The sequence below is a fragment of the Lichenostomus cassidix genome, chromosome Z (assembly GCF_008360975.1).
Source record: "Lichenostomus cassidix isolate B80296 chromosome Z, HeHo_3.0, whole genome shotgun sequence".
In the NCBI taxonomy this organism is placed as follows: Eukaryota; Metazoa; Chordata; class Aves; order Passeriformes; family Meliphagidae; genus Lichenostomus; species Lichenostomus cassidix.
Window position 1 is genome coordinate 17,359,854 of NC_139511.1, and position 25,479 is coordinate 17,385,332.

At 38.5% G+C, this 25,479-nt stretch overlaps 1 protein-coding gene across 2 annotated transcripts in view; it reads right to left on the reverse strand.

Moving 5' to 3' along the window:
* The window catches only part of MAMDC2 (MAM domain containing 2), a 56,474-nt gene that overhangs the window by 4,790 nt on the left and 26,205 nt on the right, over positions 1–25,479 (reverse strand). For both annotated transcript variants that reach the window (XM_085042299.1, XM_085042300.1), the window contains exons 3-10: positions 22,576–22,841; positions 21,787–21,871; positions 20,676–20,813; positions 18,135–18,391; positions 15,457–15,550; positions 12,720–12,866; positions 11,561–11,826; positions 1,640–1,733 (exon numbers count right to left, since the gene is read on the reverse strand). In XM_085042299.1, the coding sequence (XP_084898425.1) occupies positions 1,640–1,733; positions 11,561–11,826; positions 12,720–12,866; positions 15,457–15,550; positions 18,135–18,391; positions 20,676–20,813; positions 21,787–21,871; positions 22,576–22,841 (1,347 nt within the window). The remainder of the gene's footprint in view (positions 1–1,639; positions 1,734–11,560; positions 11,827–12,719; positions 12,867–15,456; positions 15,551–18,134; positions 18,392–20,675; positions 20,814–21,786; positions 21,872–22,575; positions 22,842–25,479) is intronic.

Genomic DNA, 25,479 nt, shown 5'->3' on the forward strand with positions numbered 1-25,479 from the left:
TAGAGTATTTTCATTATTTCAATTCTATTAAATCATACAAAAGGTGATATAATTCAGGTGCATGCCAGGAAGCTTCTGTCAGGCCTTCTGCTGTAATCTGAATTTGTCATTCAGAAGTAGACACTCTGAGCTACCTCTGCCTTTCAAAGAGGAGGAAGCCTTGATACCTTTGGGGCATTTTTTCAGGCATTTGTTTTGCTGCCATCAGAGACAAGCCATGGCATATCTGGCACCCAGATACCAGTTCTGCACCTCTGGTTCCTTTTCAAATTATATAGCAATTACAGCAAGGCAAAAGAGACAGCTGTTGGAAACACTTTAGAAAAATGGCATATTGTTTTATACATGTGATTTCTCTCTGTTTTGTAAGCCTGAATGCATAAAATCCAATCAAAAGAGGTCATTGGAATAAAGTCATTGCAAAGGCATGACTTTATTTGAAAGAAGAGCAGGATTGTAGATCGTGCCTGCCTCATGAAAATGTTTTCTAAATTAGGATACAATCATTGTTTTGTCAAACCTCAAAAAGCCACAGAAGAGAGAATTTGGTGAGTTCAGAGAGGTTAGTCTGCACATGCGTAGTGAGTTAAACCTTGATTGGTTGCCAAGAACCCACTAAACTGCTCTATCATTCCCCTTCCCAATGGGACGTGGAGAGAATAAGATGGAAAACAACCAGCAGGTGAGATAAGGCAGTTTTATTGCAGTGAGAAGGAAGTAAGTGAAAGTATGCATGTGCATAAGCTAAGAAAAATACATCAGTCTCTACTTCCCATCAGCACGCAATGGTTGGACACCGCCCGGGAAGCAGGGCTTCAGCACACGTAATGGTTCTTCCCCTTCCTCCTCTCTCCCTTACCTTTATATATCTGAGCTGATGCCATATGGTATGGAATATCCCTTTGGTTGATTTGGGTCAGCTGGCCTGGTTGTGTCCCTTCCCAGGATCTTGCCCACTCCCGTCCCTTTGATGAGGGAAGGAATGGCAGAGGGACAGGGCTGCTCAGCAGTAGCCAAAACACTGCTCTGTGGTCAACACCCTTCCAGATACTAATGCAAAGCACATTAGCAAAGCACATGGGCGGTCTGTGAGCTTTACCTCAGTCAGACCCAATACAGCATGTCAGAGGGTAAAGTCTTGCTGAAAACCATTCAGTTCCTCACACTACAGAGGGAGTCTTGGACTGCTCTTCTCTGTCTTCATTAGAGAACTGCAGCTCAGGTAAGGGACTTGACCTTGCACAGCTGTACTTCCGGACTTAAAAAAGAAAATGGCTGTGTATTGAAAATATTGCTTTTGGGTCCTTTGCTGGTGTCTTAAAGGCTGTTTGAAAACTACTTTTCACTCATTTGGACTGTTGATTTATTTTAAATTTTAATCCCCTCAAAGGACCATTCACCTGTGTACAACTGCTCTGGAATAAGTGAAATTTATTAGGAGTTAGTTGGTACTCCTGGTCCTCACTGGATGTTTGCTACTCTGCAAAAAGAGGATTTATGCAATGTTTATTGGAGAAGAAGACAAGAAACCAAAATGGGATGAAAGCAGCTGTAGGATAAGCTTGGAAAATGCAAGTATATGATGAATTCTTACTCAAAAGGATAGCAGCTTTTGGATGACAAAAACTCATGGTCTTACCAGCAGCCTCGCAGCTTCCCAGGCTCAATGATACATCATCCAGTGCCACAAGTCCACAGTCCCAGAAGCTTTTACACCAGCTGACAAAGACAACCTGCGATACAGGAGGGAAGTTGCAGATACAAAACCTGGCATTGTTAAGAGTCTGGAATGTTAGTGTTTTTTCCAAATGCACAAATAATTTTGAAATGTGCAGAACAGGAATAATGAATCCACTTTGTCATGGCACATACTGCCAGTGACTGAAATGTTGATTCCAGTGGGGAGTAGATATATGTTTTCAATCAACAGAAAACATTTTCTCACTTTTATAGGCAAATTATGTATCTCTGTATGTAATTCCCATTTTGCTAGAGTATTTTTTTGTCTATGAGAAAACATGACTCACTGAGGTTGCTGTGGTTTTTTCTTGCCCAATACTCAGCATGAACAGCTCAAATATCCTCAGCTATCTTATCCTGAAAACCAGGAGGTTTTATCCATGGAAAAATAAATTTGAAAGAGTAATGCAAGTATGGGCAAGAGAAATGGCCGTGGCAAAAAGCAAATAAGAATAGAGATGAACTGAAACTACTGCACAAAATGGGATTATTTATAAATGACTCAATGCCATGATATCATAGAACAGGAGACTGGAAATGCTATGCATAATTCACAGCGTTCATCTGAGGTTGTGAAGATTAATAATAACATCCAAGATCTTTCCTTTGAGTAAACATTAATTCTGTCATGGAAAATACACTCATGAGATAACAAAATAAAATATAAAGAAACTGTAAGACTCTCAGTTGTCTTCTGCCGAGGTTGACACACATCATTTTGAATTAAAGAAGACACATTAAGGATTATTTTGTGAAAATACTGCTGGCAGTTTTTCTTGGTCTAACTACTGCAAACCATCTGTCTGACCACTGGGGTTATGACCATCATTAGGTAGGAGCTTTTCAAAAGGATTCCTTTGTGTTGAGGTCTATGCTAGTGATTTGAGACGGATTAGTGTCACTTCTAACCATTTAATATTCTGGAACAGCTGTGAACACCTCAGTTACATATTTGAGGTTAAATGCTGACTGACAGGTTTCATGTGGATACAAAAAGGCTTTTAAAAGTTGTTAGAGCATTATTTAGAATGTTCTTTTCTAGTAGGCTTGGTAACACTTTCAATATGGTAATTACACAGGATTTTGCAAGTTTGCTTTGCTATGTAGTATTTTTTAACCCATATGCTTATAAAACAGCCTGGGGCATAACTACACCAAAAACTTTGAAGCATGTATGCATTATGCTGCCCAGGATAGAGCAATTTTTGAAACTCTTCCGTTCAGTGCTAGCAATCCTGATTATTACTGCTTATGTGTTTTGCAAACTGCTACTGGTATGGACTTGAGGAGTGCCCCTGCACAGAATGCAAAACTGTTCCATGCATAGTGGCCTAAACACCACCCCTTTTTTTGCTTTTTTTTTTTTTTCTTCCCACTGTAGAACTGTATCTTAGCCTCAAGGTTTAACAGGACAATAATAGTTTCATACTTTGTAAGCTCATTGTCAGGACACAGGGCTAGTCTTTTAAAAATGGTACCATCTCTTGCAATAAAGCATAAAATAAGATACTGACATTGGGTGAACATCATTCACCAGAATTTTAATAAATGCATTCTGGTGAACATTGGTAATAAAATGAAGGCATATTATAGTCCTAAATCCATGAATCTTCAAAAACCATACATGTAAGGGTGAAGTCAGTCCTTGTTTGTGAAACAACATTTCCACACCATGGAATCATGTTTTAAGCGGTGCTTTCCTATTGACATCATTGGGAGCAGGATTAAGTTCTTTATTCTTAGATTGCAGTAATTTTTTCCATACAAGGTATGTAATTACCCATTGGATCCTGCAGAAAGCCCTCCTTTCAAAAGCATCACAGCAATAACTGTGGTCTCTCAAAGGCCATTGAACCAGTAATCTTTGCACAGCCAAAGGACTGATCTGATTCTGTGACACTTGTAAACTTGTTCACCTCATCTGTAGCTTAAGCTTCACTCATTTTCCATTAGATTTTTGAGGTGTTGAGTGACATGCTGCCATGAGCAGACTTTGTAATTTCACACTGATGGAGTGGGGGAGCTTCTGCTTGGGAATGTGAAGTTTTTGGTATTGGCTATAGCAAATGTATTGAAATTGTTATAGTCCCCTCAATTTATTTTGTTGTTAAATTCTTGATTTGGTTTTAGGCAATGGACTAGAAGAATTTTATTCACAGGTCAAATTTATTTACTCTTCTTCTGCTTTGAATATCCTTTTCAGTCATCAAGGGAAATATTTGAGTATTTGAACTTTACCTGCTGAAATGGTATCAACTTGGATTTACTCAACTACTTATTTTCACCCTGTGGCAGATGTCTAAATCCTTCCTACAGTCTCGATAGAATTAATCTCATGATGCTTTGCATTTGTTCTTGTTTTGAATTAAAATATTTCCTAGGTCAGTTTTTCCAAAATAAAATTGTATGACTTTATCTCATGCCTTGGAGAAGAGAATAGGGGATTCTTTGTGCTCAGCTATTTTCTTCATAAAGCATGGCAGATGAACAACATACTATTTGTTTCAAGCTAAGTAACAGATATTCCTGGACGTGCATGTTATTTTGGAGGCTAAACTAAAAACACTATCCACTGCAGGCAGTTGTTGCCTGTGTTACTGAAAAATAAGACATTTTTCTCATATCTCTTTTTGTTCCAAAAACTGGACACAGCCAGGGCATCAGTTTCCTTCCAAATCATTGCCCCAGTTTATGGAAACAGGTTTGTTTATTTTGCAGTGCTAAATCAATGGTCCTGGCCTTCAGTCTCAAAGTATCAATAATCTTTTCTCAGCACTTATCCTGGATGGTATCAGGTATGATCAATGCCAGATGAGAATGGCTGGTCGAGCAAGCTTCTGCCAAGACACCATGTTGAGTTGAGCTGCAGATTACTGGGTGAAGTAGAATAGACTTCTCATCCTTAGTACACTGCATCTCTGCAAGCAGAATGTGAGATAAAACTCACATTCATATGAAGTTCATCTGCTTTTAGAGGAGAAGGAATAGCAGGATATGCAGTAAGGTACCTCCAGCGTAAGGAAGGATTAATGTGTAAGCTTGTTGGAAAAGGTTTGGAAGGAGCTGGACTGAGAACAGGAGAAAAGGAGAGAAAGTTCCCCTGGATCCCTATATGTTCTGTGTATTTTCTTTGCTCGTTTTTATCCCAGAAATGATACATCTTGCTCAATTAGAGAGCCAGATCAACCAAACAGAGGAAAAACATGAAAATGGCACAGTTTGGTGACTTTAAAGCAAGCTATGTCTCTACAGCAAGGTAATTTATCTTACTCCATTCTAATGAATATTTCTAGGTTCAAATGACACTGTAAATTCATGTAGACACAAAACAGTCTGTCCCTTAGACACATTCAAAGCTAATTTCTTAAGAAGAGCAGTTATAGTGGAGTCTGAGGTGATTTTTTCTGAGAAGCTATGGTGGTAACTTCCTCACAGTGACACAAAACTCAGTATTACAAAATCAAAAATTATTTGAACACCAGACACAAAAGTGGGACATGACATGAAGAAGCAGTCAAGATGTTTTCACAAGGCAGGGAGCCTAACTTTTCAATCAGTTATGCAAATAAACAGCTGTATAAGCATGTAAGCTAGGGACTGACCACCAGCACAGGGGATGGGAAAACCATTCTGACTGTCTCAGGGTTGTTCAATACAACCCTGTTGTTGTAAGTGTTATAAGATGTTATAAGTGTAGATGAAATCACTCATAACTAGCTCAAACTAGATTTTAAATGGTTTGTATTTCTTTGGCTTAAACAGTCAGAAACACATTTATCAAAAACACAAGTAAGCTATAAGCCAAAATTAGAATATCTGCAAGCTTCTATCATTTAAAATAAATTTATTTTAAATGGCACTTGCCAGGCAAGTTCAGTTTCTTGCCATGTAAATACAATGTGTTTCTGTGGGAAAAATAATGTAATATGAAATCTTCTGCATAAATAATTGGATAACACTAAGAATAAACTTGTGACAGTTGAACAAATATTTTTGAAAATCTTTCCTGTCCAAGGGCAGAAACAAACAATGAAAGAGAAACATAAAGCTAACAGAATAACCTAGTGCTACAGGCTGTTTATTCTACATGTCTTCTTGCTGGATTGCACAGCCCAGTAGAAAGCACTGCCTTGCACACAAATATATGCAGGATGCTGATATTCTCATCCATCCCCCATCACCCTCCTAGGTTTCTATAAATCTACTGTAAAGGCTCTATCCTCATTCCAGCCAAGCAGTTCCCTTGGCTCTGCTCACGAGAGGGAAAGGTTCTTGCCTTTAGACTAAAGAGTCTTGTCAGATGAGGCAGCAGTGTAGTATTGTAATACCAAGTCTCCAGAACAAAAACTGAGCAAAAAAAGGAAAGTATCTGCAAACTATCACAGATACCAAAAGGAGATATGTAATATTTCATACAACATATTACCTTGCTTAGCTACTGTGAAGATGCAAGCCTTGCAGTATGCTGTTTCCATAACCATGTACCAACCGCCACGGGAACTGAGGTTAACACTTCACAAGCACTAGCCTACTGTTTCCAGACCCTACCATTCTCACTTTAGACAGGCATTTCTGGTGAGTGTTCTTCAAGAACCTTCTTATTTTAGAGGTAAGAGAAGGAAGGACAGGACTTTTCCATAAAACGGCAGGTCATTCCAGCCTCTTTAGACTGCATATCTTATTGGGGGAAGACTGGTAAGAGTTTTGTGGGAACAGTACCAAAAAGCTCTTATATTTGACTCAAGTTTGACTTTTTCAAAGAAGGAGGAGGAAGAGGAGGTGAGGACAAGGATGTCTGCCCTCCTCCAGCTGGCACCTGACTGGAGAACTGTGGTTTTCATACCAGTGACTTGATCACAGGGATCTAGGACTTCATCATTTATCCAAAATTAATTTAATGATTTACCTATGACTTTGGTGGACAAGCAGGAGACACAGATTTCTCAGCAGCAAAGAAAAATACTAGAATTATTTAATATTGAGCATTACCACAGTGATGATGTGAGAAGAAAAGTCCAAAGGCACTCAGCTCAAGTACTAGGAAGGCAGCGGGTAATAACAGATGTTTAGGGAAAACAGTACAAGAAACAAACCAGGCCTAAAGCTCTTGTTTTATGTCCAACCCAAAAAAAAGGCTGAAGAACTTGCTGAACTGGAGGTCACAACTGAACCACTGTGTTTACAGTCACTGTGAGGTCTATTTTCCATGAATTTGTTTAATCCTTTTTAAAATGTCCATATACCACTGGCTTCCACAGCATCCTGCAGGAAAGTTTCTTAGTGTTTAGCTGTTCTGAGAAAGTCCTCTCTTCTCTTTGTTTTAAAACATGTAAATATTCAAGTGCAATACTCAGTCACTTGATTTTCCTTTCTCACAATTGCAACTAAAATTAGTTATGGAGGATGAGTCAAAGCAAACAGAGGAACTCAAGTAAAGAAAGTGAGGGAAAAAACATCAGAGAGGAAGAAAAGTATACTTAAGGAATGAAAACCCAAAAATGCAGCCACAGCTACTCTGATGAAAGGAGGATAGACTGTTATGCCATTTACCTTTCTGAGGATTTGATTTTTGAACTCTATGGGAGGTATTCATGCACTACATTATCAGTAACGCTGCAAAAACTCCCATGATGGATAAACACCAGATGTTTGTTTTCAAAAACCTGAGCTTCAGGATGGTGACCCTAATCTAGCAGAAATGAGAAGAATTTATGTAAGCAGACCCAACTGAACTCAAACCTTCATTTTAATCTAGGCATTTGGACTTCATTGTGAAGTTGCATGAAAGAAATATTTTTCCATGGTGGTGTATACACACACACACACACACACACACACACGAACACACACACACACACACACACACACACACACACACTATAAAAAGGTATAAAAATGTAGATTCTTGCTTCACACTTTATATGAGCTTCTCAAGGATGCAAATGAGAAGTGAAATTTTCTTTCAGTTAGCTCTTACATTTTGCTGACATGTATTGCCATGGAAGATCAGTTTCAGTACATTCAAGCAAATGAAAATAATCTACTTATTTCAGATGTAGGTTTTCATGCTGCCCTTCCAGAGGCTTATACAATAAACCATGAAGGTTTTAAATGATTTTTAAAAAATTAGGATTTTTTTTCATTTCTTCATTCTCACACTTATTCCCTGGGCACAGTACAAATCAATATACACTGCATCTGTATAGGATCCATAGGTACACACCAACTAGAAGAGAGACTGTGATGCAAGTACAAACTGAGAAATCAAGATTTTAAATTTCCTGCCTTCTCACTAGCATTATCAGCATATGTACTTGGCAGTATGTGCACACAGACACACACACACATATATATATATGTATGTATGCATGTATAGACATTTATGATTTGCTTAGCTGGATCACACCTGCCTAGCCTTTAAAATATTTCATTTTCAAAATGCCAGATTAAAGCCAGCTGGCCAGCTTCACCTTTCCTGCTCACAGAACTCAAACCATCAACTTGTGCCAGATTGCAGTTAGCTGATTCAAAAAGAACTTGCAAAAACCATTACAGAAACCAGGAGATGAAAATCTGAATATTTTTATTGTCCTGATGCAAACAAATATGCTATCAAAATTAAAACAGATGGATTTTATATTGTTTTCAAAGCTTTGGGAGTAGTATAGGTAGTAGAAGAAAGATGAAGGATGTGGGTAATCAGTTATTTTAGAACAATTGTTTTCTGGCTGAAAAATCACTATGACCCTAAGGGACACATGGTTGTCTGACTTGACAGGCTGTTAAGGAGCTGCCAGGAGACTGATTACTGTTTCCACAGGTGCTGACCCAATCCAAAAGTCACACCTAGTAACCAAGAAGCTGCTCAGCCAAACTACTGTGCATGCCTACCACTTACTATCCAAGTCTACATATGATGCATCTCAGAAAACAATACAATAGGCATATCGGTCACCATATCTGTTTTAGAGGAAAGGTGGCAGCCCTATCTTATTTTGAGACCATCTCTCTCCACTAAAAGACTGCTTTTCACTTGCTTATAACATTGCCAAGACACAATGATTTCAGCTCAGATTTTCCATGCTAAGTCCTTGCTACAGCCTTGTTTTGGAAGACTTAATCCAAAACAGTTCCATCATTTCCGAGAACAAGGCTAGGAAAAAGGGTTTATTTTGCCCCTATTAAAAAAAACCAAAAAAAACCTTAAAAAATCTGTGAAAACCTTAAGTACTCCTAGGCATTGGAGTAGGAGCAGAAAAGTGTCAGAGTCTGGTCTTTATGCCAGAACTATACTTTCTGTCAAGTCATTAGTTTTTCAAAAACTAAAATTTGTACTAACTGGGACAAGCAGGGCAAACAGAGTGGAACATGAGTAGTATTACAGGGAAAAATTTGGACTATCCAGAGCTGGGAGTAAGATGAGGACTGGGGTGGTGGGTAGAGGGGTGGTTTGTTGCCTATGGGATGGGTTAGATAAAATAAAGATGCCTCAGTGAGGATGCAAGAGACACAAGGACAGGTTGCAGGCGACAGGATGAGAGAGGTCAATGTTTCTGGGTAGTGTCTCCCTCCAGAGCCTGAAGTGTAATCCCTGACTTGCTGGTTCCCACCACTCCTTTCTGTTAGGCAAAACAAGCTCCGAGGCACCTCCATTGCTGCCCCACATTGAAATGAGTGTTTCTTGCCACCTATTTCACTAGGTACTAGGCAGACACATCTTCACAGATAACTAAACCTGAGTGTTTATACAGTGCCACCCAGTAATACTTTGTTTCCTTTTGTTAGCTTAGAAAAGAAGAAACAAACAAAATAAAGCATGAAAAAACTTTTAAAATTATTAAGGCTGAAGAGCTGGGCATGGGATTGCAAGGAGAAGCCAGAATTAAGCTCACTGTGCAACTTCATTCGAGCCTGCTTCTGAATATTACAATCAGACAGCCTGTGAGTACACCAAGTTTTCACCCTCTGCCTTAAGCAGACGTGTGAACCTTGGCAGTTTTTTTCTGCTTTATGCTACCTTCTCATCTGTAAACATATCTTGATATATTTTTCCATATTTACCTGTTTCAGAATTTCACCCATTTTCTTCTATTTCTTCTAGGGTTTATAAACAGAACCCCCTGCCAAATAAATAATTATTTGGCTAAGGGGTGCCTGAATTATAGTATGCTGAACACATGCTGACTTCTGTAAAGCCCAATAAATCTCACATTTTGTGATATTAGAGGAATGTCTCCTCAACAGAAGCATTTTGCAACTTGTTTCCATGGGAAAGAAGACTTTCTTTCACAAGACCTTCACTGAAGCACTCAGTGAAGATTTTTGAGAATTGCCACAGGCCAGTAAACCTCCCCATCAAACACATCTTCAGGCTCAGAAGCAGTGAGGCAAGCTTCTTCACAACTGTTTTAGATATACTGACTTCTAGGAAAACAAAAATTGTTCTTCACAAATTCATGTTGGAAAAGATTTTCCATGTAAGTGTCTGATGCTAAAAAATCTGCCACTTCCAAGGCTGTCAACCAGTTTTAACAATCATGCTCAGATGTCATCACCACTCATACAGTTGATTATGCTACACAAGCTACTAAACCTTTCCAGAAGCAATAAAGAAATACCTAAGCAGGAGATTACAAAGGTAAATTATAAACTTGCCATTTTAACTTTTCTGCAGATATCTTCGGATGATACTATGAGAAACTTTTCTAGCATGCACTTGTTGGGCAGTGGTATAATTCTTTTTTTACTCTCTAACAGTTGAAAGGGAATTATAAATTCTGTTATGTTTTATGCATAAAGTACATAAAAATACCACTGAAACTTTAAGGTATCAAACTGACAAAAATCACTAGCCAACAACTAGGACTGAAATTTTACACATAAATTTGCCTGTCAACACAGTTACACAGCTGGGTTTTGGTGAAATTTTATGCTCACTAACTACTGTTAAAAACAAATATGTAGAGGACAAAATGCTTAAGATGTTTTTCTGTAATTTAGAAATACTTTAGAGTTGCAAGAAAAGTTTCCATTCATATGTTCATCATATTATCACATCTGCTCAACAAGTAGTGACCCATCTGGTCCTCCTCAGATGACTCAAAGATCGTGAAAAGCTGTTACAGAAATCACGGTAACTACAGAAGTAGCACTTAGAGAAATCTGTGTAAAAGTCAGACTTTGTAAAAAGACTGGAGATGAGGAATTGCAATGACTTAAGGACTTACTGAGGAGGTAATGTCAAATACCAATGTGTTATTAACTTGCTGAGACAACATAATGACCTCTCCAATGGGACATTGCAAATTCTTCCAGTCCATTGCTGTCAATTACACTGAATTCTGGTTTCATATTCAGCAGTTGAGTTTAGGGAAGCAGGACCAGCTCCCCATTTTGACCAGAACTTACCAGTACTTTTTAGATTAATTAAAATCTGTAATTGAGTATGACAATGATGTGAGTCACATAGTAAACAAGCAAACAAAAATGAGTGTATGTGGAGCATGGTGAGAAACCAAGATACAACTGCCTTTTGTTAGAGCGTCTCTGGTGAAATCTTCAGCAACACTGTGACTACAGCTGAGGACACCAGGGCAACACTACCATGTCCTGGTACAAAGCCACTGTATCAGGGCTCCCATGGGAGCCAGGCTGAGAAGAAACATTCTACACGCCACTGTACTATAAGGCGAATACTAATTCCCTTTGCAGGTATAGCTCACTTAGCATTAATCCTTGTATAACAACCCTGAGAAGAGAAGGCAAGGAAATCTCCTCTTTGGAGAGGGGAATTGGGCAAATTTAAATACTTGGCCCTTACCTTGCAAGGCATAGGCTTTTTGAAGGAGATTTCAGCCTGAGTCCAAACTCCCTTTGGAGAGTCCAAGACAGACCAGATTTTCTCTTGAACAACATGATTCTCCTCAAAGAGATAAACTGCAAGAGTGCCACTCATCTTGAAAAACCCATATAAGGCATAATAAAAACGCAGACAAAACTGCAAGTTTCCTGGCAGGGTCGGGCCATACAGACGTCCAATGTACCCAGGCTGTGATGTAAACTTTGTGTTTGCCAACAAGTAATAACCTGCAAGACAGCATAATTATTGTATTTAATATGATATTAGCACAGCTTATTTGCTATTGAAGCAGCTTCTGTTATTGCATCAGAGTTCGGTTATAAAAACAGTTCCAACTGGCAAGAAACAGATTATCACACTCTGACAGGAAATAACAATTTTTTTCCGAAAGCATCCTGTCTGCTTCTCGCTGAACTGGCACATGGCTATGTTACCAGAAATAAGCACTTATCAAATTTACCCTGCAAAATTCTCTGGCCTGCTGGCCTCACTGGAAAACTGGCCGTTTCAAGTTTACCACTGTGAGACAAAACAATGGAGGGTAGGGCACAAGGTCTGTTATTACCTGCACCAAGTGTAAGGAGGGAGACTTTAGCACATATGATTAATAATCATGAATATGCTACACAAAAAAAGTCTGAATTTCAGAACTTATTAACAGTCCTTTCAGCATGTGGTTTCACTACACAATATTTCTGTTTTCCCTTAAAAAGGCCAACTATCTTTAGCCTAGAAGAGCTAAGAGGCCATTTTTTTTCTCTATAGTAAAAACAATGCATTAAGCTATTATCACACTTACTTGCATATTTTTGTGGATTCATCCGTTCAGCAACTACAGAGCACTACAATGAAGATACTCTGATTTATGGCCCTGCCTGACTATTCAGTAGGTGACCTTTCCCCTTTACACATGGGGAAGCACAGCCAGAGTTCCAGAGAGGACCAAGCTGTGAACACCAATTTTTAATGGCAGAGAGTTGCAGTGAGGCAAGCTAACCATTGTGCCAGTGATATTACTTAACAGAGTGATCAATTACACAACAGGCTGACCTTTATATAACCGTTTCTATAGCATTTATATATAGTTTGATTCTTCTAGGAAAAAGAAATTTTGATTTACCAAACCCAGTAGTGTGATCTCCTGCTCTATACACATTACGCTTCACTTTCACTCTGCTCCATCCTGGGCCATCTTTTTGATCTTGGTAAAAATTACACAGATCTTCCTCAAAATTGCAGCCTGCACTGGCAGGATTGAAAGGCACTCCTAAAGGAAAGACAAGTAAGTTCTGTTAGGTTGAGTATAGTGTGATAACCATAAGTATTTGGAGCAGAAGGATGTCAAAACATACTTTGGTTCATCTTTCTTTTCTTTACAGAAGATAAGTATGTGCAAAGATGTTACATAACGCATAGTCACAATGAAATCAAACTATCAAATTTCTTTTGTAAGTTGGTCTTATAGTCTTATATTTTTGCTAAAGTCAGGAGAAAGCCTTCTTCATAGCCCCTCTAAAACACAAATAAGCTACAAATATTAAGACAAGATTCTTCCTTCAAGACATAATTCACAAAGACATTCAGACCACTTGTTTTCATCTTCTCCTTCATTCAAAAGATATTAGAACAAAATGAGTGTGCATGTGTGCCTGTGTGTGCACTGAACATCAATATTTAATATTTTTTTAAAGAGTACTTCTTAAAAATCCTTTTGTAGTTATGTGTAACGTGTGCATATGCATGCTGTAATTATGTAAGTAAAATAGTTTTAGTTCATGTAGTACCTCATGACTACTTTCCTCTGGAGCTTGCCTCACATAGTCCTAACACTGCAGTAAAGAAAGCTGAACTGTTTATAGTAAAGTTGATTAAAAGCAAAGCTAAGAAACCCAACCCCTGCTGATATCTCTCTCTTGACCTGCAGTATGGAATTCATGGGTCAGGACTTGCTTTAGTCTAAAAAAAAGTCCCCCTGCTGTATGGGTGCTTGTAAGTAAAACATTTCTACTTCTTTAAAGGCCTCACCAGTTTCTTATGCAAGGTGCTGGGAGAAGGAGAGGCACAACACAAAGTCATGTTGCAAATTTTGGCTTTGTCAGGAGCCCAGACCCAGGGCATTGTGTACATCATTTTACAGCAGCATGCATGACCCTCCTTCATGGAGACTAAGAGAGATTTTCCAGCAGGTGCAGGAACATAGGCAATCAGCTTTAGGAGAAGAAACATTTTGGCTTTAGAGTGATGCCTGAGGTCATTCCAGCCTCAGATAGGCCAAATCTAAGCCCTGCCTGTGTGTCTTACTCTTCCTGCAGTCATGACCTCCCACCTCTGCTTTCCTAGTTAAGGAAAAGTCAGGTGGAGCACTACCATGTAGCATTAAACCCATATTCTGATTCATCCTTTGCTGAGCATGTTTACCTGGTACCTTTTCCTCCATTTGGCTAACATCAAAACTTTTGTTGAACAAAACTTCCAGAAAAAAATAAGGAAAAAACGTAGTGCTGTTATATACATTGCTATGGCTGAATATAAGGACAATGAAGATCTCTTGCTTTTTAACATCTTTATTCAGAAGAACTGAAGAAAATAAGTCTGAAGGATCAAGCAGTATATGTTGTGTTTCAGTAAAGTACAAAGAAAAGTATTTACTTTCATTTCCCAAAAAAAAAACCAAAACAACCACAAAACCAACCTTCAAAATCAAAGTTAGTAGGCAGAGTTCTAGATGAATCTATCATATTCAGAATAGATTCTGAACCATTCAGATTAGGTCTGAACTTCAACCATTAGGGCAAAAAGTACTATAACATTTATCCCATTCCTCAATACATGCAAGTCGCCTGAAAATTGAAATGGAAAACACAGATAAGCACACAGCTCCAACCCCTTGAAAACTGCAAACATACCTTGGGATTTTTGTTGCAAAATAAAGCAAATACCAAAAAGGTGTTGAGATAATGAAACAATGGATTTACTCAGCCAGGAGATGTGGATTACTAATGTATCTGGAATCTACCTCCCTGCAGCAGTGATACTTCATCAGTGGAGACAGAACTAGCAGATACTGTGAGATAAAAAGGGGTGGAAAACAGCCTCTTTCTCCTTATCAGTTGAAATAATTAGCCAAAAAATCCAAACTTATGACCAAAGGAATAGATGGCATCAGGGGGAAACCACTAATGCACTTCTGACTAGTGTTTAGTGTCACAGTAAGACCCCACCAACCAGTGGGGTCAACACAGCTACTTAAGAGGCTGCATTCACAAATGACAAAGTCCTTTGTCCCAAGTGCCTCTACAGCAGAGGTCACATGGATTCAGGTGGTGTCTGTTGTTGTGAAAACCTAACAAATACCCAACAGACACACCAGTGTCTGAGATGAGTAATACCTCCTGAAAGTATGAAGACAGGAAGGCAAGGCTCATGTTTTGGCTCTGAAGAGTGCCTCGGGGCATGTGGCATGAAGAATGCCTACAATGGCATTAATGAAAAGCCCAGGACATTTTCTTCCTCCTACCATCACACCTGGTAAAATCCACCCTCTCTTTTTGTGACAGGCCTGCAAGTGGTAATTTCTCAAAACCACAGTGTTGCAAATACTGATGCATTCAGTCCAGCTCTCCAGATGCAGAACCCTGAGGCAAGGTGTTTGGAAAGGAAGCATTAATGACTTGTTTCTGAAAAAAATTAATGGCTTTGGTGTTATCTGCTGTTACATCTTCTGAAGGAAGAGGAGCCCAATGGCGCTGATCACTTGAGAAGGTAGCACCAAATATTGCAAATACTGACAGACAGTTCTGAGGGATAAGGCAAAGGGGGAAACAAAGGAGGTAAATAGCAGTAAGAGTTCATCATACCTGTCTGATTGCTGCAGTAAACCGGAGAGAACGAAATGTCATCAAGGGTAACATAACCTCCCTTAGCGCTATTGAAAGCAACTTCAAATATTACCTAGAAATTATAATAAGTTGTTATTCATCTGCCATATACTCAGCAATAATTTTGATGCATACCATTGAAACACAGAACATCCAGCACATCCCATATAGTGCTGCAAGTGTTGGGACAAATTAAATTATATCACTTACTAGGGATATAAATCAGAGCCTGACCTTGGCACTAGATCTTTGCTTACTCAAGGTCAAGGAAAAACCAAAGGGAACATAGCTCTTCTGCTTCATGAAGCACCAGTTTTTAAGATGCAAGTAAGGCCTCTGCCATTGTATTATACAAAGCCACTATTTAAAATCATCAGACTGTACTGACTAGAATTTCAATTTTATATAGGATCTGTCTGGATCAAGAGGTAAAAACCCCCTGTGTTCATTACTCTGCTATCAAAACATTAAATTTTACAGTTTTCTGTAAACATCCTCAGACACTGAAACCTGTGACTTGGCATTATCTGTCAGGGAAGATTTCCTGTACAGAATTTATTTAAGAACCAGAAAAGCTATTGCTGCGTTTTGTTTACCACAAAGATCAAACAATATTTGTACTTGGTCATTCCCAGGGGACATAATTTCCTCAAGTAAGTGAAGGACAATCTATAACTCTTGAGGAAGTGTCTTAAAATTTCTCTTAAGTATCAAAGCTCTGAGATACAGGAAAACTTTGAGAAGAGGCCTCAGTCACAAGCCAACCCCCAGGGACAAAACAAGGAAATAAGAACAAATGTTTTCAGAGTGAGATTCTTTTCAGTGAAAGCAATGCCTGTGATGTTTTGTGTAAGGATGGGAGGCAAACTAGGAGAAGCAGTGAAAGAATCCTGACCAATGTCCTTTAGCCATATGAAACACAGGAAGACCTCTTGAAGCAACTGAAGAATTTATATGCAAGTTTTGATATTATTTTTATAAAATGGTCTCTAAAATAATTACTGTCTTGTATTACATAAAAATTCCTTGAGCAGATTAAAGGTCAGTCTAGCCCAGTGTCTTTTTTCCAGCAGAGAGAACCTACTGAAAGAACTGAATACAATGATAGGCTTCTTCTTCCCTTGCATTATATTCCTGATGGATTTTTTCTTTCCCAATAATTTTCCTAATCAGTTTTTAAATTGATGTTAATAATGGTATCTACTGTACATTGTGGAAGTGAGTTCTACAGTTGTGTCATAAATTTAAAAACCCTCTGTTTATTTTATTTTAAAGCTGTTAGATGGTAACTAAGAATTTGGAATAGCAATGTAAATTTTGAGAAAAAGGGAATCTTTACTGTGTCCTTCATGATTCTTAAGAACCTCTACCATATTCTACTTCAATCTTTTTTAAATAAGGGCTGAAAACTGCAATTTCATAAATGTAACTTCTCCATACTTTTAATTATCTGCATCTCCCTCTTGGATGACATTTTAAAACGTATTTTAATTTTTTAAAATCTTTTTTTAACTGAGTGTGCTGAAGTTGCATACCCTGCTGAACACAAGGGTACCTTTTGCATTCACCCAGTGGTGCAACATACTGTGTTTTGCTGTTTATTCCAGTATAGTTTCCAACACCCTGTATGGATTTTTGAATGCCACCAAGAAATGAGAGGATATTTCCAAAAAACTAAGCACAATGTTGCCAAGCTCTAAGTGATCATTAATAAATTTTCATCGATAGTGCTAGGACTGATTTTCCCCTTTTAATTTGTATATACTGAATCAGTAATTCACTTATTATTCAGTATTATGAAGCCTTTTCAGGGCTGCCTTCCTTTCCCTTGAAGTCTGATGATTTAAATTGATGATAACTGATTTTATAGAGTATAAAAGGGCTATATAATATCTCATGAAGATTAGCTTTACCCCTAATAATTTCTGGAAATCTGCAGGCTTATGATGAATTAGCAAATAACTTAGATAGAATTAAAGCAAGTAAAATTTATTCATAATCCTAGTATTAGAAGTATATATGTCTGGAGAGAGAGTACATATGTGCATATATATAAAAATTACATATATGTGTGTAAAATATACATGTAAGTATATATGTATATATACAATACACATACACTGTTTATTTCAATTTTCTAAGTTTTGGGTATTTTTTTAGTAAACACTAGGGAAAAGAAGTTCTTTTTTTTTTTCTGATACTCTCAAAAGTCATTATAATAACCATCAAGAGCTGTCTTTCATATCTAAGGACTACTGTATTGTTAGGACCCAAGTTTGGACTTTCTCTCATGAACTGCAGGATCTTAGTACGGTGGAGAGTAGACCTCACATATTGTTTTAAACTTTTCTTCTGCAGTGAGAAGCACGCAAGGAACTGAGAGAACACTGATATTAGTCACAACTCAAAAATCTCACATTAATCAGACTCTACCACAGCCTCCCAAAGTACCCTGGCTTCAAAATCAAGCACAAGTATGGAAAGTGATCCTTCCTTGATCCTTATGCAGAGGACGAAGGAAACCACAAATTGCCACCATCTTTACAGCACATTTCAGATATTGGATGGTTCCTGTCATGTTCCCGGATTAGCCTGAGTTGGCACTGTCTGAGGAAACTTGGAAGTCACAGCTGGAAGTACAGGAAGGATTGCTTTACCTCCATGGGATACGGTGCATTGAAGTCAACTTCTGCTAGTGCCCAGTCTGCATTCAGTGCACTGTCAGTTTTCCAGATCTCTTCATAAAAACCACTCATGTCTCTTAAGTAAACAGTAAAAACAATGCTGCTTTCCTGCTTAAGTTGATAATAAAAAGATAAGCAGCCAGATATTGGGGCCGTGGTCCTTGGTGAGATTAGCTGGGCCACTTCCTGGAAATGTTTGACATAAACAGAGTCCACATACATGTAGTGACCTATGAGCAGAAAAAAAAATTGGTATAAGGACACTCTTTCAAGAACACCACCTACAAGAAGTATCAGGAGATGAACACGGACCAGACATAGATCTCTATGACCTGGCCAACAATGGTTGCTTCCTAGGAAATTTTAGTAATTCTAAAAGGTTTGTTTTTTCCTCTCCTTTCCTCCTATATGCAACCCAAAAATATTGGGCTAAGATACCACTGGCAAAATAGTCTCATCTCTTTCTTTTCTTAAGACTTTATTATTCCTATAAACAATATATATATTTATATTTGAAAAATAATAAACTCTAAATTTTGGAAGCCATTCATAAATGGAAAAATGTGCAAGAACTGTGTAAATTCCCTGCCTCCCAACAGCTCAGTATAGTATTTAGTCTTTTCCAAATGAAACTTTTACTGAAGCAACCCAGGTAAATGAACAAGGTTATAAGCTATGTGTTTTCTCATGTTTCACACAACAGTTAATTTAATATATCATATTATTGTCAAATAGCTTTTAATCAATACATTTCTGCTCAGTCTATCTAGAATTTGGATTATAAATGTTTTATTTTTACTGCATAGACAGGAGGGTTTTTTGTAAAATCCTTAAAGAAGACTTTTGGGAGATGTTAATAAACAGAAAAATACGTTACACATGAGGAGAGTACCTTCCTGTCATGAATACGAGCCAATATGAACTCCAGGATTTTCAAATGGTATGGCTTCTAATACCTCGATTTTGGGAATGCTATCTCAATTTAAACATATCCATGTTCACAAACATGCTGTGCATCTGTAGTTTTTCTTCTTCTGCACCCCCAGAAACACAGCATCAAACAGCATATGATGAACAAAAAATGTTTTTTCACAAGTAGAAAACTTGGAGGAGACTAAAATGTCAGACTGGTGGGGTACTTCAGGTTGAACACTGCAAATTGTGCCGTTAGGTTTGGACAGGCACCACCACATTAATTAGGACACAGCGGTCTCAGACCTTTAGATGTCACTTCTCACTTCATTCAGAGGAAGAAGGGGACAGGACTTGCTTGGCTGTGGGTCTCCTCCAGCTTGCCCACTGCCAGGGGACTGGTGACTTCAGCAACACTTGCCTGCGAAGTTCTCAGCTTCACTTTTGTTCTGCAGTTTTAGCACATTTCATAGCTTAGCTACAATCTGCCTGGATGATGCACCTTCACAGATCAATTTTTGCAAAAAGAAGGCTCTTCCGTGACTTTAGGCTTCTTGAGGTCTCAGTAAATGGTCAGCAATGAGGGCTTGGTGTGACAGAAATACTGTGACTAAAAGAAAATAGATCTCTCCCAGCTGGGAGCATTTCCTGTCACAGTACTTATTTAATAGGTTGATTCACTGTCTCCTGTTAAGGTTGTGGTGGGTTAAACTCCCATCAAAATTTTACTAGCATTTTGGTGCTGGTGAGTGACGCAGTGATGGAGTGACACTCAGTACTCAACTCACACAATTGTGAAATAAATAAAAAGGCACAGCGGCATGAGTTAAGGAAAGAGGATCAACCCTGCAGCTCATTATGTGATTCCTTGCACTGCCACAAGCATCATGCTGTCCAGGACACACAGAGTGCAGCAGCAGATGTCCTGACCATCACCTGCTGTGGTACTTTGTGCAAAGGTGAAGTTATCCCCCAACCCTTCTTCACGGCTGTGTAATAAACTCTTCCCTCAGCAAGGTGTCCAGGACAAGCATTTCATACAAGGCAAGTGCTGAAATTCCAGTAATTCTTTCCAGCATTATGCCTCTGAGGGGCTGTATTAACAGCACCACATTTGACCGAACGAAACAAAACTTCTAAACTACAATTTAACCCAGGCTTCTCCAAGCAAATTTTAATGCCTTGGTTTTCCTACTCAATTTTCTCAATAGCCACTGGAAAGAAAACCCCTGACAGATGTACAGAGCAGGAGTACAAGAATCTAAAATTTATTGTGGCCCACAATTTTAGAATACACACAATGTTGAATTTTTCACCTCTCCCATTCAAAATTTTACCCTTATCTCTGAGTACTTTTGAATCCCAGCAAAGAGCATAACAACCTTATTATAAAGATTACAGGCAATTTTGTGAGAACTTCTGCAAAATCCCCCAACCTCTTTCTAATCCCGTTTTTTTCCCATAAATCACTCTTACGATCCCCACCCCAACCCCACAATGGAAAGAACTCACATAATAATAACAACTTGCAGTATGAGAGTCATACATGAATCACATACTCAGATTTTTCCACTGTATTTCTGCTCTACATTTGTTGCTTACCCAGTGCACTGTTAAGTGTGTGGTCTTTGGGCAGGATAGACTGAGAATTCCGAATGTTCCCACCACCAACAAACCAGTTGACGTTAGGATTCCAGCGGTTCACATATCCACAAAGATGATTTTCTTCGAAGTCACATTCTGCAATTGCAGACACCACCAGCTGAGTGCACACATTTCCATTACAGAAATAGGAAGAGCAAATTGCTGAGCACTAGCCTCGCTTTACATATGGCAGTGCAGATAACACTGGAATATTTATAAAACTGGACACAGCACTTAAGAGCTCATAATAAATAGAAGCAAACCTATACATCATTTTTGATAAATTTTTGATGAAATTTTCAGTTCCATCCTCTTTGGACCAATCTGTCTTTTCATCATTTGCCAGTACAGGACTGCTGCAATTTAGAGCCAAATAAAGCAGACTTTAAATTAAATAGTCAAAGCAGAACTTTCACTTGTAAATCAGGGATGGCCAGAAGCAAAGCATGATTAGTATTTCGTAACAGAAATGCACCCACTTTGTTTCCTTCACAGAGCCAAAGAACTGTGACAGCTTGGTTGGACTCCACGAAAGCTCTCCAGAAATGGGAAGACCTCCCAGCCTCCTAGACACTGGAATTTTTAAACTTCACTAGCAGTTTTTAGCAAATGTCATGAGGAAATAGCAGTAAGTGTAAATATATATCAGCAGAGTTTTGACTCTGCAGCATCAAGATGCCACTGTAATGAAGCCATGAGCAGGCAGAGAGCAGAAATAATGTTGCAGCTGTTATGTCTAGTATTTGAAGCAGTGCAAAGGTTTTTTTTAACTATAACACTTGTTCCTGCTTGAACAATAAATATCTTTGGAATTAATTATTGTATAGAATATGTCTATATATATCACAGAGATAGGTGGAAAAAAACCACATTTAAAAGTAAAATGAAAAACTAGTGTGTGCAATCTTAGCTTAAAAATTATCTGTATTGAATATGGCAGGGTGCTTTTCAATCAGGAAAAAGCCATTGCCTTTTTTTCTAAACCAAAACCTTCCACCCAGTTTTAAAACTGCCAACAAGGTATTTCTTCTGTGCAGAGAATATGAGGGTTGAGCAGAAGAGTACTTACCAATGCAATATCCAGAAGTTATTTTGATTTCAAAAACTGCTATACTGGTGGATTTATCTTGTCCCATTTCACCTTCCAGTACAAGCTGGACAATATAAACCAAACTGTCAATTTTAGAGTTTCATTAGTACATTGAATATTTAAACAGGATAGACAGGAGAACAAATTAAATGTATCTTGGGGAACCATCATCCTTACAGTCAGATGTGCTTTTGCTGAAAGAGCTTGGCAGAATGCATTTAAGATGGAGCCAGTGCTCTTCCTCGAGCACAGAAGATATGCTGAAGGACAATGAGACAAGGCAACAAATTCCCACACTTCACTTAAGAGTATGGAATTCCATATTCCTCAGCTGTGGTTGTGCAAGATGTTATTGTGAGTGATGCAAGATAATGGTTTCTGGATAGAAATACTCTTCTGTCAGCATTTGACTCCTTCCAGAAAGACACAGAGGGCAAGAATAAGTGAGTGCAGCTGCCGACCCAGGAGTTCCCATATCTGCCACGTGGCACCAGCAGCTCCACAGGGATACCAGGAGGTGAGGCATCCTCACTGCAGGGCTCAGCTGGCCATGTGTCCCATGAGCTGCTCCACATAGCTGCTGGTCAGACACCGCCCCATGCCAGCTCTGCTCAAGGATGCTAGGGGGCTCAGCTGGCTCTTGCTGCCAGCCTTAGAAATGAAAGCCAAGAATAGGCCTCAAAATAAGTTTGCATATATTAAAAAGCAGCCTGTACACCCCAACATATGCACCAGAAAGCCTGTGGCATCTTCTAAACTGGGGCTTACCTTATACTTCTTTGTGCTGTTCATTAGATCTAAGCTAGCTATGAGCCAGCTGTCGGATGGCTCCTTGGCTGACCACAGCAAACGATCAAAACTTTCTCCTTCCTGCCTCACGTACAGGTTGAGCCTGGCGGGATCAGGTGAGGTGTCTGAAGTTGTTGCTATCTGATAAATCAGTCTGACACAGCTCCATTCCTCGGAGTACAGGTCAGGGCTAGACAGCACTGCTTTCTCACCCTCGTAAGATGTATCCACAGAAATGTAATGTCCTGGGAACAGACATACATCAGAATAATAAATGTCAGAGGCTTTGCTTTTGCATCCCTGGAAAAAATACTTATTTAGCAAGGAATGGTAGTTATGGGACCAGGTCAGGAGGCTTAGGCTGCCACTCATCTGGTAAATCATTTAACCTTTTGATATTCCACTATACTCACACAAATGTAACATCATGTGCCTCTCATTGTATTTAATCTCAAATTTTAAATTATTGGAATTTTTAAGGCAAGGTGTTATTTTATCAGTGTAAAGCAGTATATTAAGTAGTACCCTCTGGAACTGATAGCTGTAGATAGACAATTTGATTGAGAAGAGAATTTGCACACAGAAATATTTTGCAGGAATATTTAGTTCTTTTGTAGATCAAAACTTTTCATTTAGATTTTAAAAAAATACATAAAAGAAGACATTGCAGCTAAAAACTTCAAAGCATTTCTTATTTAAAAGAATAAAACTAGAAGAACACTCTTAAGTAGTAAAACTAACATGTACAAGACTGCTGATTCAAAAAATTGCTAAATATAAAGCAACATTAAAACATACCAGCAGTCCCAGATTAGTTTAAAATTACTCTCTGGAGTATGGCCTAAAACAGCCTTCTAAATAAAAATGAAAGGGTACGATGACAAGCTAAAAGTACACAAGAAGGGAAAAAAAAGTGCAAAAGAAACAACATGTAGAAAGATGAGGCAACAGTAAATAAATTACAGTGAAACATAAGAGTGGTTCTGGAGGCTCTACTAAGACATAAAACCAAGATCAGAAGAGTAGAATGGAATACAAGAGTCACAGAAACCTGAAATGCAATGCCAGAAACAAGTAATACAAAAAATGAAAATTTAAAAATAAAAATAAATTTTAAAAACACTAAACACCACAAAACAAAATAAGTAGACAAACTAGGACACCCATGTCTGAAACACTGTCCCAAAGACAATTAAAAAAATGATCCTTCTAACCTAGTGTCAATGTATATTAGACAAACGTCATTTCTGATACCAATTCTCATCACCCAGTATGTCATAAGTGCTGTCAGGGTCTGTGTCAAGCTAGCCCTTTACCCAGCAGCACATCACACTTATCCTTTTTAGAATCTCCAGAGCCTATACTTTTTCTTTTATCTCATCTCACTTGACCACAGAGCTTGTAAGTTTCCATGCACATGTAAATACTTGGATAACTCATTAACTTCAGCAGTCACCCTGATGTTAAATGCATTGCTGGCATTTGAGGCATACCCTTCCCTCCCAAATCCTGCCTGAACCATCCCACTCTACCAAGACACCCTGGGGTTGCTTCCCAGAACCTCCCTTGTTGCCTTTTCAGAAGTATTCTCTCCAATGGAAAAAAATCATCTGCATGGACATTCACCACGGCCTCAAGGCAAAGAGTAGGTATAGATCTGCTTTATGAGGTTCCTGAAGACCTCTCCCATAGACCCCCAGGAAGATGCCAGGAGCAGACAGTCACTGACAACACCTGATTCTTTGGGAAGTGCATGTCACAGCATCCCCCTGCATCTGTTCCCTCTCTCACCTGCAGACACAGTGCACTGCAACCCATTTGTACAGTACATTTTGTCTAACTGGTGTAGGATAAATGATTACTAGGAGATAGCTGCAGCCCTAAGCAGTGTAAGGGGCTGTGCAAATACAGAAAAGCTTCATTTTTGTTGCCTTTTTAGGGAATGGAATTTTTTTTTGCCTCTTATCATGATTTCTCTTTATATCTACTGTCTGGTTTTAGTCTACTGGAGAAAGATACAAAAGCACTGGTTAAGTACAAGTAACTTGTTACTGCAGCGGTATTTGAAAGAAAAATAAACACAGGGATAAATATTTAAAAATAGGCACCTAATGTGCTTGCCAAATACTTAATCTGCCACTACATAAAATGGGAGTCCGTAACATCCACTTGCATACAGATATCTAGTTAGTTCACACAAGTTAGCACACACAGCATTTATTTGCTGGCATATGCCTGCCCAAGTTATGCATTTCTTGTTCACAGGAAGGTAGAGGGAAATCACCAAGGCTCCATCAGAAGTCAAATGCTTCTTGCACATTTGATTTTAATTAATGCAAGTGCCAATATCCAATTCAGATGAAGAATCTATGTTTTCAGGCTAGTCTGAATTTGGATCATTTCATTTACAAAGAAACCTACAATTCAGAATCCATGCCTGGCAATTTCAGTTTAGATTTCAGCCCTATTTTTGTCTGTACTTCAAGAGAAACCCCGAAGAAAACAGATCCTTCTTATAATAGTAATCTTTTTCTTTTTTTTTTGTTTCAGAAATAAATTAGCATTGACATAGGAAAATGCATTCACATGATGACCTCAAATTACCAGCTATGATGTTTAAATGGTTGCTTAGTTTTAAATCTTAATTGTAAGTAGAATAAGGTTCTTCTAAAAAAATAGTGGTTTAAAAGAAAACCTCTTATAATTTCCAGATGGGATGATTATGTCACTGTAAGTTTGACATAAGTTTCTGCTCTCCATGTATTGTACACTTGTTCCCAATTTGTCTGATTTACCACAGGTATGAAAGCAAAGATCATTAACTCCCTTTTTAATTGGGGGTGAGGTTGGTTGCTTTTTCTAAGAAGATTAATTTTACATATT